At 46.0% G+C, this 12,689-nt stretch overlaps 1 protein-coding gene across 2 annotated transcripts in view; it reads left to right on the forward strand.

Moving 5' to 3' along the window:
• Positions 1-10,722, forward strand: part of actn4 (actinin, alpha 4) — a 35,823-nt gene extending 25,101 nt beyond the window's left edge. Inside the window, exons 8-21 of one of the 2 annotated variants that reach the window (XM_062553215.1) lie at positions 1,411-1,496; positions 3,025-3,117; positions 3,347-3,577; positions 3,841-3,988; positions 4,103-4,253; positions 4,361-4,469; positions 4,696-4,836; positions 5,196-5,378; positions 5,512-5,646; positions 5,737-5,916; positions 6,021-6,167; positions 7,615-7,695; positions 8,321-8,479; positions 8,924-10,722. In XM_062553215.1, the coding sequence (XP_062409199.1) occupies positions 1,411-1,496; positions 3,025-3,117; positions 3,347-3,577; positions 3,841-3,988; positions 4,103-4,253; positions 4,361-4,469; positions 4,696-4,836; positions 5,196-5,378; positions 5,512-5,646; positions 5,737-5,916; positions 6,021-6,167; positions 7,615-7,695; positions 8,321-8,479; positions 8,924-9,082 (2,003 nt within the window). In that variant the 3' untranslated portion in view covers positions 9,083-10,722. Of the gene's footprint in view, positions 1-146; positions 233-1,410; positions 1,497-3,024; positions 3,118-3,346; positions 3,578-3,840; positions 3,989-4,102; positions 4,254-4,360; positions 4,470-4,695; positions 4,837-5,195; positions 5,379-5,511; positions 5,647-5,736; positions 5,917-6,020; positions 6,168-7,614; positions 7,696-8,320; positions 8,480-8,923 lie in introns of both variants that reach the window. The other variant, XM_062553214.1, reaches the window with a different exon arrangement.
• Positions 10,723-12,689: the final 1,967 nt, after the last annotated feature.

Here is a 12,689-nt window from a genome sequence, read left to right on the forward strand (position 1 = left end):
GTCTGGCATCCCTCAGTCCTACAGGTATCTAACTCTCCCTCTATCACACTGAGTGTGTCCCTGCCCCATCTGTCAGTATGTCTGTCTGCCTGTCTGTGTGTCCACCTGTCTGTCTGTGTGTGTATGTAACTGTCGTCTCCCTCCAGACATAGTGAACACTGCCCGCCCTGATGAGAAAGCCATTATGACCTATGTGTCCAGTTTCTACCATGCCTTCTCTGGAGCCCAGAAGGTACCCCCAACCCAGCCATCCCTGGCCAGTCTAACCCTTAACCCCTCACCTCTGAACCTTGACCTCTGCCACATCAGCAGCTCATCTCCCTTTTCCAGCATGGCTTTCTCCTCCAGCATTGGGATGGGCTAGGACTCAGAATGGTCGGGACACCAGCTGGTGTTTATAGCACACACATGTAAATACCATTGCATACTGCACATGGGAGGATGATTGCTAAAGTACGCTCTTCAGGCACACACACAACACTAAACTGCACCCATTCACTCCTATCAAAGTAGACCCATTTTTGAACATCACCTCAGCCATAGTCTATAATCATGCAGGAGGTTTATATGTCAGTGGCAGGTGAAGATCAATCAACAGACCTTTTATATTTGCAGTAAAAGAGCCAATGCTTATGCTGTTAGTTAGATAGTGATTGTGATAGTGAATGAATCTGTAGCACATCTGAATGTGAAGAAGTGTACAGATCCTGTATCTTTTCTCTAGCTCACTCCACATTCAGACACTCATTGTAGTACAAAAAGAGCTCTGGAGGCATCCGCTGACCGCCTCTTAATGTGAACAGTGATGAAGGGAGCGTGACCAAGCTAGACAGTAAACACCAGGCTACTGAAAGCTGCTGCCAGCACCTCTGTTAGAACAAGAGCATATTTAGAATTCCACAACAGAAATTGGTTTGCAGGACAGATTCGTCAGAGGAATCCGCATGTGTGTGTGTCCTGGATGTGTGTCCCGACCCGCTCTTCATGGTCCAAGACAAAGCTCTAAGGGTAGTTTCTCCCTTTCTGTGTGTGTTACCATGGTAACCGTGCAGCTCCTCCACAACCCTTCTCTGTCCCCATGCCACCCCGTACAGTAAGCGGGGCCTGGGAGGGGAGGGGGGGTGGCATAGGCTGTGTCAGCTGTGGAGTCAACGCTGTACCACCACCACCACTGCACCCGCCTACCCCACCCCAGCGCCAATCCCCCCTCCTCCCATCACCCCACCCAACTGTGTGTGGGGGGGCAACTTTGGCTTTGGGTAGCTTAGCTTCATTGCCTGTCTCTTTCTCTCTCTCTCTTTCTTTCTCTCTCTCCCTCTCTCTTTCCCCCCACTCCTCTCTCCCTCTATCTCTGGTGTACTGTGGTGCTCTGCTCTCCTGTGCTCTGCTCACCGCCCGGCTGTGCTGTAGACATCGTGGGCACACTGCGGCCCGACGAGAAGGCCATCATGACCTATGTCTCCTGCTTCTATCACGCCTTCTCTGGCGCCCAGAAGGTGAGGACCCCTCTTCCTCTTCTCTCCCTCTGTGGCTGGGCAGCACCCCACTCTCTCCTGTAGGGGGCGCTACAGAGGCCAGGGAGGGACACTGCCACGGGCTTGATGCTTTCACCCCTTTCCTTTCAATTTGCCTCTTCTCAATAAACTGTGGGTTGCTCTGCTGTGCTCCCTGATGGTGCTTTGTCAGCCTAAATGTGATGAGGACATTCGATATTTGACAATATCGAATGTCAATATCTTCACAAACTTGATGGATTTTTTGACATGAGTGGTCTGGATCAACAACCATTATCTAAAAATGAGTATTTATTATTTTGTATCAAAAACACATTCAGAGGGAAAGCCCAGTGGAAGCACAGCAGAAAACCAGAATGTGTAATTATTGGTCTTTGTAAATGCAGTTTGATAAAAGTATGTATGATATTGTGTCAGGGGTTGGACTGTTAAGCTATTCAGTAATGTAGTTTTAAATGCTTTCTGTTTCAGAATGTAGTTATAATCCATAGACAGCAGGAGGAAGTGCATTAAAGCGGTACAGCACAAGATGGCTTTAACAGCCTTGTTGTAAAGCATGTTTCTGAAAGCACAGTGTGTGTCTCGTTTTTATAAAGGCAGCATCCACAGGGTTGGACTAACCAAACAGTAGTTGTTGACAGCATGATGCACTTATCTGATATGCAAAACATTTGGGATTGTTTTTATAACCCACGCTTGCGGTTTGGTGTATTTTGTGTGTGTGTGTGTGTGTGGACATAACGGAAAGTGTGCACACGTAAGTGAGGGTATGAATTGTCCGTGAGTGTGTAAATGTGTGAGTATGCATGGTCTGGCGGTTACTGACTCACCTTCATGCGTCATGTTGAGGAAGGATTGAGTGTGTGTTGCTAGCTCACTATAGGCCCCCCTTTGGACTTCTGGTTTGTGTGGATACTCCTGAAACGGTGCCCCAGGCTACTAAGAGCACACATGCAAATCTTGGCTTGAACTGTCTGTCATAAATCCTATTGGTTCTGTAAGTGCCTGTCAGTCTGTCCAAAGGATTCCCCAGCAGTGCATAAAAAAGGCATCGACCGCTGGCACGCCAAGGGAGATCTCTGTGGTCAGTGGACAGTTGTGCCAGTCCGCATTTGATTGCTACTTAGTTTAGTTATTAGTGATAGCTGGGGCTGAGCACGTGACTGGGCCTTATGACAGACGGTTGAAGCACTGCTTCATGTCCTGTGTGGAGCCCAGTGCTCTTCTGTCAGACCTTACCAAGAAAAGATTGCTTGTGGGTTATTCTCACTGCTTCCTTAGTGTGCTTTGTTGTTACTGGGTTTTATTATTATGTAATTGCTCAGGTATTGCATTCTTAAAAGGGAAATGTGATTCATTTTGACAGGTGAGCAAATGGATAATCTTATACTCATAGCCATAGTCCTGATGTAGATAAAGAAGTGTCTCGGAAATCGGTAATTCTTTAGAGATGGGTTTTGTGAAGAACTGTTTCCCCTGAGCTTTACTGACTGATTCTCATTTGTGATAGGCTGAAACGGCAGCCAATAGGATCTGTAAGGTCTTGGCTGTCAATCAGGAGAATGAACATCTAATGGAGGACTATGAGAAACTGGCCAGTGATGTGAGTACTTTTCTGACTTTGCTCATTTGTATGTTTTTTACTCGGCTCACCTGAATCTGGGTTTCTCCAGTGTGTTTTTTTCTCTATTAAGAAAACTGATATGTGAAACGATGGAACAGGCTAAAGTCTGTTGTCAACCAAAGATTAACAAGGGGGATTATATTTTTACATTGAACACAAACATTCTCTTTCCTGCTGTTTTTGTAATCCCTCACCCCCTCTCTTCTAGCTGCTGGAGTGGATCCGCAGGACCATCCCCTGGCTGGAGAACCGCGCCCCGGAGAAGACCATGGCGGAGATGCAGCAGAAGCTGGAGGACTTCCGGGACTACCGCCGCGTGCACAAGCCGCCCAAGGTTCAGGAGAAGTGCCAGCTGGAGATCAACTTCAACACGCTGCAGACCAAGCTGCGCCTGAGCAACCGGCCCGCCTTCATGCCCTCTGAGGGACGCATGGTGTCTGTAAGTACCTCAGCCACACAGTCCCATCAGCACACCGGCACACTGGGACACACGTTTGACCACAGTGACTTTCAATTGAGTAACATTCACCTGCATGGATAAACCAGTGGGGTTGGATAACAATCACTGTAATATCAGTGGTCATATTTAGAGTGTACCATGTGGCCTGTGGGGTAGCAGGAGTCCTGTTTTCCTCTGGGCGAGCAGTCATGGCTGTTTGTGTGAGTAGATCCTGAGCCTTGGCTTCTGTTCTTCTCCTGCAGGACATTAATGGATCCTGGCACAAGCTGGAGGGAGCGGAGAAGGGCTACGAGGAGTGGCTCCTCAATGAGATCCGCCGCCTGGAGAGGCTAGACCACTTGGCTGAGAAGTTCCGTCAGAAAGCTACTATCCACGAGGCTTGGACCGATGGTGAGGTTGAATTCTCAAGAGATTTCCCTTGAGATCTACTCTGTCAACACCTGTCAAGTCCCTTCAAAACATCTAAACCAACTGCTTTTGTGGGCCATATTTTTGGGTGTTTAGGTAAGGAGGCAATGCTGACCCAGAAGGACTTTGAGACGGCCTCCCTGTCTGAGGTGAAGGCTCTGCTCAAGAAACACGAGGCCTTTGAGAGCGACCTGGCTGCACACCAGGACCGCGTGGAACAGATCGCCGCCATCGCCCAGGAGCTCAAGTAAGACTGAGGGGGGGATGAGGGCTGGGGATGGATTCAGAGGGGGTGTTAGGGATGGAAACGAGTTGTGAAGATGTTATGTTGAACACTCTACCCCTGGTCCACAGTGAGCTGGACTACTACGACTCCCCAAGTGTGAACGCACGTTGTCAGAAGATCTGCGAGCAGTGGGATACCCTGGGCTCTCTCACCCAGAATCGCAGGGAAGCTCTGGAGGTAAGACTCCTCAGTCTCCTCAGCTCCACATACTCACACAAACCTTTTCTCACATTCTCCTTCATCCTCCACGTGGCCTGTCAGATGTATGTATCCAGGGAGAACAATTCTCACATCTAGGCCATCATGACCACACACAGAACGAATTTAAATAGATATCTCCCTTCTGAGTTGTGATGACACGTTCAGCCTTGAATAAGTTGGAAAATCGCTTTCCCACAAACAGCGGACAGAGAAGCAGTTGGAGTCCATTGATGAACTGTACCTTGAGTATGCCAAGAGGGCAGCGCCTTTCAACAACTGGATGGAGGGAGCTATGGAGGACCTGCAGGACATGTTCATTGTGCACAACATCGAGGAGATCCAGGTGCGCCTTTTTTTCTGGTCACTTGGAATGGTGCACTGCCCTACATAGAATCCTACTAGCCTCAGGAGACTATGCATGACGCTGTACTGCGATCTATTCAGCCCTGTGTGGAGAAGGCAGCAGTCTATGCTGATGACCGTGTGTAAACTGCTAGACTCTAGTGTAGTTAGGCAAGTGGCTGTTAACCATGGGATAATCACTTCTGTATTATCAGATAGATTTGCTTTCTGAGTCACAGCAACTGCGTAGAGGAAAATCACAATGTCTTAGGTGTCTTAAGATTGACCGTCTTTGCCCACCTCACCCTCCTCCCCTTACCCCTCTTTCTCTCTGTCCCTTGATTCCCTCCTCATCTGTAGGGGTTGATCACAGCTCATGAGCAGTTTAAATCCACTCTGCCTGAGGCCAATAAGGAGCGAGAGGCCATTCAGGCCATCCAGGCTGAGGTGCAAAAGATTGCCCAGTACAACGGCATCAAGCTGGCTGGAGCCAATCCCTACACTTCCATCACTCCTGAGAGCATTGATAGTAAATGGGACAAGGTAAGTGTGTTTGAGCTTAGCTGAACATTCTAAAAAACACCGCACTAAGTACCTCCCCACACACAAACACACAGTTGAGACTACCACTGATTTATTGCTGACTCTGCTGCCCTCTTGTGTTTGACATGTGCAGGTGCAGCAGCTAGTGCCCCAGCGTGACCAGGCTCTCCAGGAGGAGCTTGGACGCCAGCAGTCTAATGATCACTTGCGGCGCCAGTTTGCCAACCAGGCAAACATCGTTGGACCATGGATTCAGAACAAGATGGAGGTAAAGGAACACAAGTGTGCTCAGTCTGATTGAGGTTTTCCTCCAGATCTATCTTTGACTGATGCTAACGTGTGTGACTGTGTATTGTAGGAGATTGGTAGGATATCCATTGAGATGAATGGAACACTGGAGGACCAGCTGACCCACCTGAGGCAGTATGAGCAGAGCATCATTGAGTACAAGCCCAACATCGACCAGCTGGAGGGAGACCATCAGCTCATTCAGGAGGCCCTAATCTTTGACAACAAATACACCTCCTACACCATGGAGGTACGCAGCTGGGCTGCTGTTCATTCAGCTCCACTTCCCGCTTGTTTTATCCTTTCATCTCAAATCCTCTGTGTCAATTGTAACGGAGTTCAATTTTGATGCAGCACCTGCGGGTGGGCTGGGAGCAACTGCTCACCACCATTGCACGCACCATCAATGAGATTGAGAACCAGATCCTCACACGCGACGCCAAGGGCATCAGCCAGGAACAGCTGCATGAGTACCGTACTTCCTTCAACCACTTTGATAAGGTCAGAAGAGCTGTGTGTGTGTGTGTGTGGCTGTGTGTGTCTGTGTGTCTGTGTGTCTGTGTGTGTGTGTGTGTGTGTGTGTGTGGCTGTGTGTGTGTGTGTGTGGCTGTGTGTGTGGCTGTGTGTGTGTGTGTGTATGTCTCTGTCTACTCAAGGTTACCTTCACCTGGAATTACAGATTGTATGACTATATTAATGTGCTGAGTCGCTACAAATAGTTTTCAAGTGTTGGTTTATGTAGCTCAGCTGATAAAGAGTAAAGAGTTGTAGGTAGCCCACATATGCTTTTGAAATGTGCACACTAGTGATGCGTGGGTCTGTGTTTTCTTATAACCGGCACCTGCTCAACCCATTTTGGAGATCCAGTCCGCCCCACTAAACCCCCCCTTTACTTCACAAGACATTTATGTAGGCTAACAAACAAATAAATGTGGTCAATGTAGCCTCAATGTAACAGTCAAGGCTATGTTGAGCTGACTAATATAAGGGGAAACGTCTGAACGTCTGAAACAAAGTAGAGACAAGCACTCAAAAGCAACCGCAAATGAATAAGAAGATGCTGGCTGCATGGTATTAGGCACAATATCAGGCCATGCTAAAGACTAATTGAACGAAACTTGATTAGCCTACAGGCTAGTGGAAGCGTCTGTGGAGAGGAACAGAAGGGGGGAAATCTCACTTTAGCCCACCACACAGGCACATTAACATGTTGACCTAGAATGTTGCTATCTAGCGAATTTGACCCGACCCAGCTGCAATAATACCTGTAAATCTCACCCGCACCCACCCGACCCACAGGTCAACCTGCACATGCCCTCGGGTCATACACCGGCCCACGCAACACTGGTACATATGGTTTTGTGAGGGTCTGAAGTGAAGGACTGAAATGCAATTGTGGATCAGAGCGCTCACGTGTTAGGGGAGAGGCATGCCAACTGTATCCGTTATCCCGTCAATCCTTCACCTAATTCATCCCCTGGACATGCCTTCATCTCCACACCATATTCTGAGACTGTAGAGCACACGCTGAACAAGGACACCTCATTTGAATGCTAAATATGCATGCGTATTGTCTGCATTGTGCGTAAATCTGCATGTGTATTTAAGACATTAAGACAGAAAAGTACTTTGTACTTGGCCATAAAACAAATCTTTATTCTGACCGTAGGGATCCATGTTTTAGCTAGTGTGTGAATGCTTCCTAGGCATTAATCCTTTGTTCAGTGTTTAACATCCCATTATTTGTCTCCATCTACCATGGGAACTGCGTCTCTGTGCATGCTGTGATGTCCTGTGATCACCTGACCACCCTCATTCATCATCCCTGACCACTGCTGCCCTCCCCCATCTCATGACCGGTCCCTCATCTTCCTGATCACTTGACCCTTTGCCCTGGCCCTGGCCCTGGTTGGCTGCTTGGTTGCTTGGTTGCTGGACTGATCTCCAGGATCACAGTGGTGCTCTGATGGCTGAGGAGTTTAAGGCCTGCCTGATCAGTCTGGGCTACGACGTGGAGAACGACAAACAGGTAACTTATGGCGCTGCAAGCGCTTCCTGCTCCTCGGGGGCAACTCGCTGCATGCCGTGCCTTCTGATGGGTGCTGCTGCCCCCCTTGCTCTTGCCAAATCCACACACTTGCACTGGGTCCTGCTACAGCTCCACCTGCTGGTCTACTGGGGTATGGCACTTGGTTGTGGTGCTTTTCTTTAACTCTGCTGTTTTTTCCCCTTTTCACTCTCTGCTTCCATAACTCTTCTCAACATACCCTTCCTGGTTTTACTCCTCCTATCATTACTTTTTCATCTTTCCATTCCTTTGGCTGGCCCTCTTTCCACACCTCTATCCTTTCCTCCTGTGCATCCCTCACTCCCTGCGTTAACAGAAGCGCACAGGGATGATGGACTCGGACGATTTCCGCGCCCTGCTGATAGCCACCGGCAACAGCCTGGTACTGCTGCTCCTCTCTTCCTCTCGCTCTCTCTCTCTTCTCTTCCTCTCTTGCTTTGCCATGTCTTACTAGAATGCTGTTTACACATGATTTGATCATGCAAGTGTAAATACCCATATCAATTTAAGAATACAAAAGGTTCTAAAAACAGAGTTTTCATCTTCCTGTATTGCTCTTTTTTGCGTTGAACGTCTTGATGTGCAGGGTGATGCTGAGTTTGCACGCATCATGGGCATTGTGGATCCCAACAACAGTGGAGCAGTCACCTTCCAGGCCTTTATCGACTTCATGTCCAGAGAGACAACAGACACCGATACGGCCGACCAGGTTATCGCCTCCTTCAAGATTCTGGCTGGTGACAAGGTAAACACACTCTCTGTGTGTGTGTGTGTGTGTGTGTGTGTGTGTGTGTGTGTGTGTGTGTGTGTGTGTTTCAGAGGATGATGTGCTCACTCAGTACTGGACAGTGGATAGTACCCAAACATACAAGAGTAAAGGAAGTAAAATACCTCAATTTTTCTTCAATGAAATGATCAGAATATGATGATGAGAAATGTTGAGGTTTCATTAGACACTAATGATTACCATTGCATTTACACATGAAATAAAATAATATATGTTTTGTCACGGTACTATCGATAATGTGAATTGAAGTTAATCTGACCATACCTCTTCAAGTAGAGATTGGAGACAACTTGTAATTGTATCTTGGTGTGGTAAAACCACAAACACGTTGAGTGTTGTAATCCAAAGCTAGTAAAAGTGCACAGTTCCATGATGTCTACTAACACTCCCCCACCCCAACAGAACTTCATCACGGCAGATGAGCTGAGGAGAGAGCTGCCTCCTGACCAGGCCGAGTATTGCATTGCGCGCATGGCTCCCTATGCGGGCCCTGATGCCACCCCTGGAGCCCTGGACTACATGTCCTTCTCCACCGCGCTCTACGGAGAGAGTGACCTCTAAAAGCACACACGCCAGGGGCAGACACCAGCTGTGGATCAGGCAGGGGGAGAGGGAAGAGAGGGGCAAAAGAATGCTCTGGGGGGAGGGGGGTGCTTACCGAGGCTTGCCATGTTCAGAGCAGTTTATCACCTGCTTCTGGGTTCAGCGGTAGCTCTATATTTTAATATTTTTTTTGTTGTCGTTTGTTTGTGTGTTTGGAGGGAAGGGAGGGAAGAGGCGGTAGGGGAGGGGCCTAAACCCATTTGGCAGATAGAGATCTGGAGATGTGCAAGGTTTAGACAAATAAACACAATGATTTATGGATGGAGGAGAATTATGGAGGAGCTAAAATGTCCTGTGCCCTCACACAACCCAATTTGCTGGATAAGTGGAACTTGGACATTTAACCTCAACCTTTTCATTTTTTTTTTTTTTTTTTTTTTTTGTCTTTTCTCCTGATTTTTATTTTGAAATGCTCACTTCCAGCAAATGTGAGTTAACGGGTTAAGTGCTGTACATACTTATTTTTCCCAGTATGCAAAATACATTCAGATAATACTTGGCAGGCTTTTAGGGCTTCTGGATGATCATAAATTAAAAAAAAAGTATGAAATAGTGAAATAAAGACAGCAGTTTCATTTTTGCAGAGTACTGTAGATAGGTTTGCGTTAAGGCTAAGTTTAAATTCTTATCTCCTGTAGAACCTTTTTCTTATGACTGTTGAATGGTACACATGCGTGGGAATGCCTAGGACCTCTAAAATGCCTTGGAGCGTCAATCCATACTAAACACCTTCTACTGGCTTTTGACTTGAGTTTGCAGTTTGCAGTATCCCTCCCCTAACCCTTTCCCTCCTCCTTTGTCATAAGTTAACATCAAGTTCATCCATGACGCCCAACCATCCGTGATGAATTTGTGAATGTCCATGTTTGTCGGCATCAACAAGCTAAGCAAATGATACTGGCACTGAAAGATGGATTTGAATAGTAACCCCCTCCTGCCTTAAACATAACAATGAGAGACGGTCACCACACCACCTCTTGAATAGGTGGGGAAAGTGAAAGAAAAGCTTCAAAAGTAATGTGCCTGGTAGTGGCTGAGGCCCTGACCTGTCTCTTTATCTCTTTCTGCCTCCCTCCATCCTCCGGAGTCTTGACCCCCACAGCAAAGGCCAGGGGCAGAGAGAGCGGAGGAGGGACAGGAAGGGGCGGAGTTTTAACATTCCATATTGTCTTAAAGAAAGGATATTACTGTATTCTGATCTATGCAATCATATATATATACAATGTAAACCATGTTCTGAGGGGGAAATTGAAAGAATTGAGCGGTCATCTGATTGGTGTGATATGTTCCAAATGATTTCCTGTGATATCAGTGAGGGAAAGGGTTGGAGAGGTCGTGGCAATGTTTGGAGGGAGAAGGGGAGAAAAAGAGGAGGAAAAGAAGACGTTGACTAAAAGCCTGTTCTTTTTCCTGCCAGGTTGGAAAGCATTGAACTTAAACAAAATCGTGACTTTCTTCATTTTTTTTTGTACTCTTTAATATCAAACCTGATCTGCTGTACTGGTTTGTTTGCTAAGAAACAAACAAAACCTGCTTTCTGTCTCAAGTGAATTTCACATGCACACATAAAGTTTCCTTATAAAATATTACCACTTGAATTTTGTCTGCCAGAGTCTCGTCTTCTTCCAATATCCTTATTATCCACACTTCTTCCGCACTGTTTCATCATTTGCAGACATCAGGACAGGTAAGGAGAGTGTTCCGGCATATGACTGATGTCCAAAGTTCAACAGATGTTCCTCACAGGGCCGAGTTTTGTCTTGCAAGCTAGACTCATTCATAAAGTAAATAAAGTCCGGTCACTCATAGTGTTAACTTTGGTTAGGCTGTAGGCTAGACCAATGATTTCAGTCACATTGATCAGAGACTTCTAGTGTTACTTCCTACTTCGCCTAAACTTTACAAACTGACAATAAACGCCATCAGCGGTAGGTAAATAATGTATGCTGGCCTACCTTTGCTGTGAATACAGTTTTTTTGCAGGTGTTAAATGTTTTTCATGTCTGCAGGTGTTACTCCTGTTCACCACTTGATTTCCGTTTCGAATCTATAGCGTCATCCCCTCTCATTGCTGATTGGGCAGCTATGCTGACCTAGTGAAACGCTAGTGAATTATACTGTTCCAGTCTGGTATCTCCCTGAAAGGAGATATGGTGAGGGTTGGCTAGGTTAATAGTTTTGTGAAAGATTTTTGCAAAGATTTTAGTATGATTTTACCTAGCATTGCTAACACAACTTTAGACGTCTCTAAAATACCACAGCACTACCAAAATGGGTTATAATAAATTGGCCTAAATCAATATTCATTGTATACTTTTTATATCCAATATTCTGCCTTATAGAGGCCTTAACTCCCTGTGGTCAGGTGTGGAACTGAGGAAAAATGGCTGAAGTTTATTTGTTGTATGCCCAAATGTATCATAGGTAGGACACTTGAAATCTGTCAGTTTGGTGTTTCAACGAAGAAATGCTCTGGAGCTCAAACTTGACCTTTGACCCTCATTTGGAAGTTATTACTCTGCCTTTGTATTATCTTCCGAAAGTCATTCCAAGGCAAAGGGCATTATTCAAATATAGTTGCTGTATGCCACATAAGATCATCAAATGAGAGAAAATTATGTCAAAAGCCCATTGTGCATCCTTGTACACTGTTGTGACTAAACGTAATTAAATCAGGAAACCATAGGTAAATGGTGTGAAATTTTTGATTTTGGACATGTCCAAGAACTGCATCCTAGAGGAGGGACCATCCCACTTGTTAACTGTAAAAAGCCAGCATCTAAGATGGTAGGGTGCATGGCTAGACTGGGTAATCCCAGGCGGATCTGCCAGATTTCACCCTGAAACACTCTGTATGTATCTCCTGCTTCCATTCCACTTTTGCTGGAACCAGTCACAAACAGGCTTATCCACTGACCGCACCCAGATCGGTCTGATTGGTTGAAGGACTATCCAAGCGTACGGTCATTTGAACTATGCCCATTGATCACTCCTCTTGTGCAGTAGAAATACAGCGCAGACTGCCCAGCCTAATGTTTGAAGATTGAGCTTGGTCTGGTGATAGCCAGGCAAGTGCAGGGGCTGCTTACACATGTGAAAAGATCCACTTAATGCTGAATGGTACAGGGTTTCAATTGCATGCACAGGCAAGAAAGGGACATTTCATTCTAAGACCTCCAGTAATACTTTACTCAATTCTCAAATGTTTGAAGACTTGCTACATTATGAGGTAATGCAGCACAGTGGTATACGTGCCTCTCCCCAGGTTTTATTTTTTTATGATTATTTTTTAGTGCTTCTGTCCCATGTTTTGTGTGGATCAAATTCTGAATTATTTATTATTTAATTATTCTCATTTATTTCCCAAAAAAATATTTACATATTGTCTTGCCACAATTAAATGCAGTGTTAATGTGTTGGAAGTCACAGTATTCTATATTACTTACATTTTATAGTGGGGTTGTTGTAAAATGGCCACCTGCCATACAACAAAGAAAAAAGGCATCAATTAGTCTCGAGGATATGATAAACTGCTATAAAAAGAGTTGAATTAGTTCATAAATCC

Source organism: Sardina pilchardus, chromosome 13 (assembly GCF_963854185.1).
Source record: "Sardina pilchardus chromosome 13, fSarPil1.1, whole genome shotgun sequence".
NCBI lineage: Eukaryota > Metazoa > Chordata > Actinopteri > Clupeiformes > Clupeidae > Sardina > Sardina pilchardus.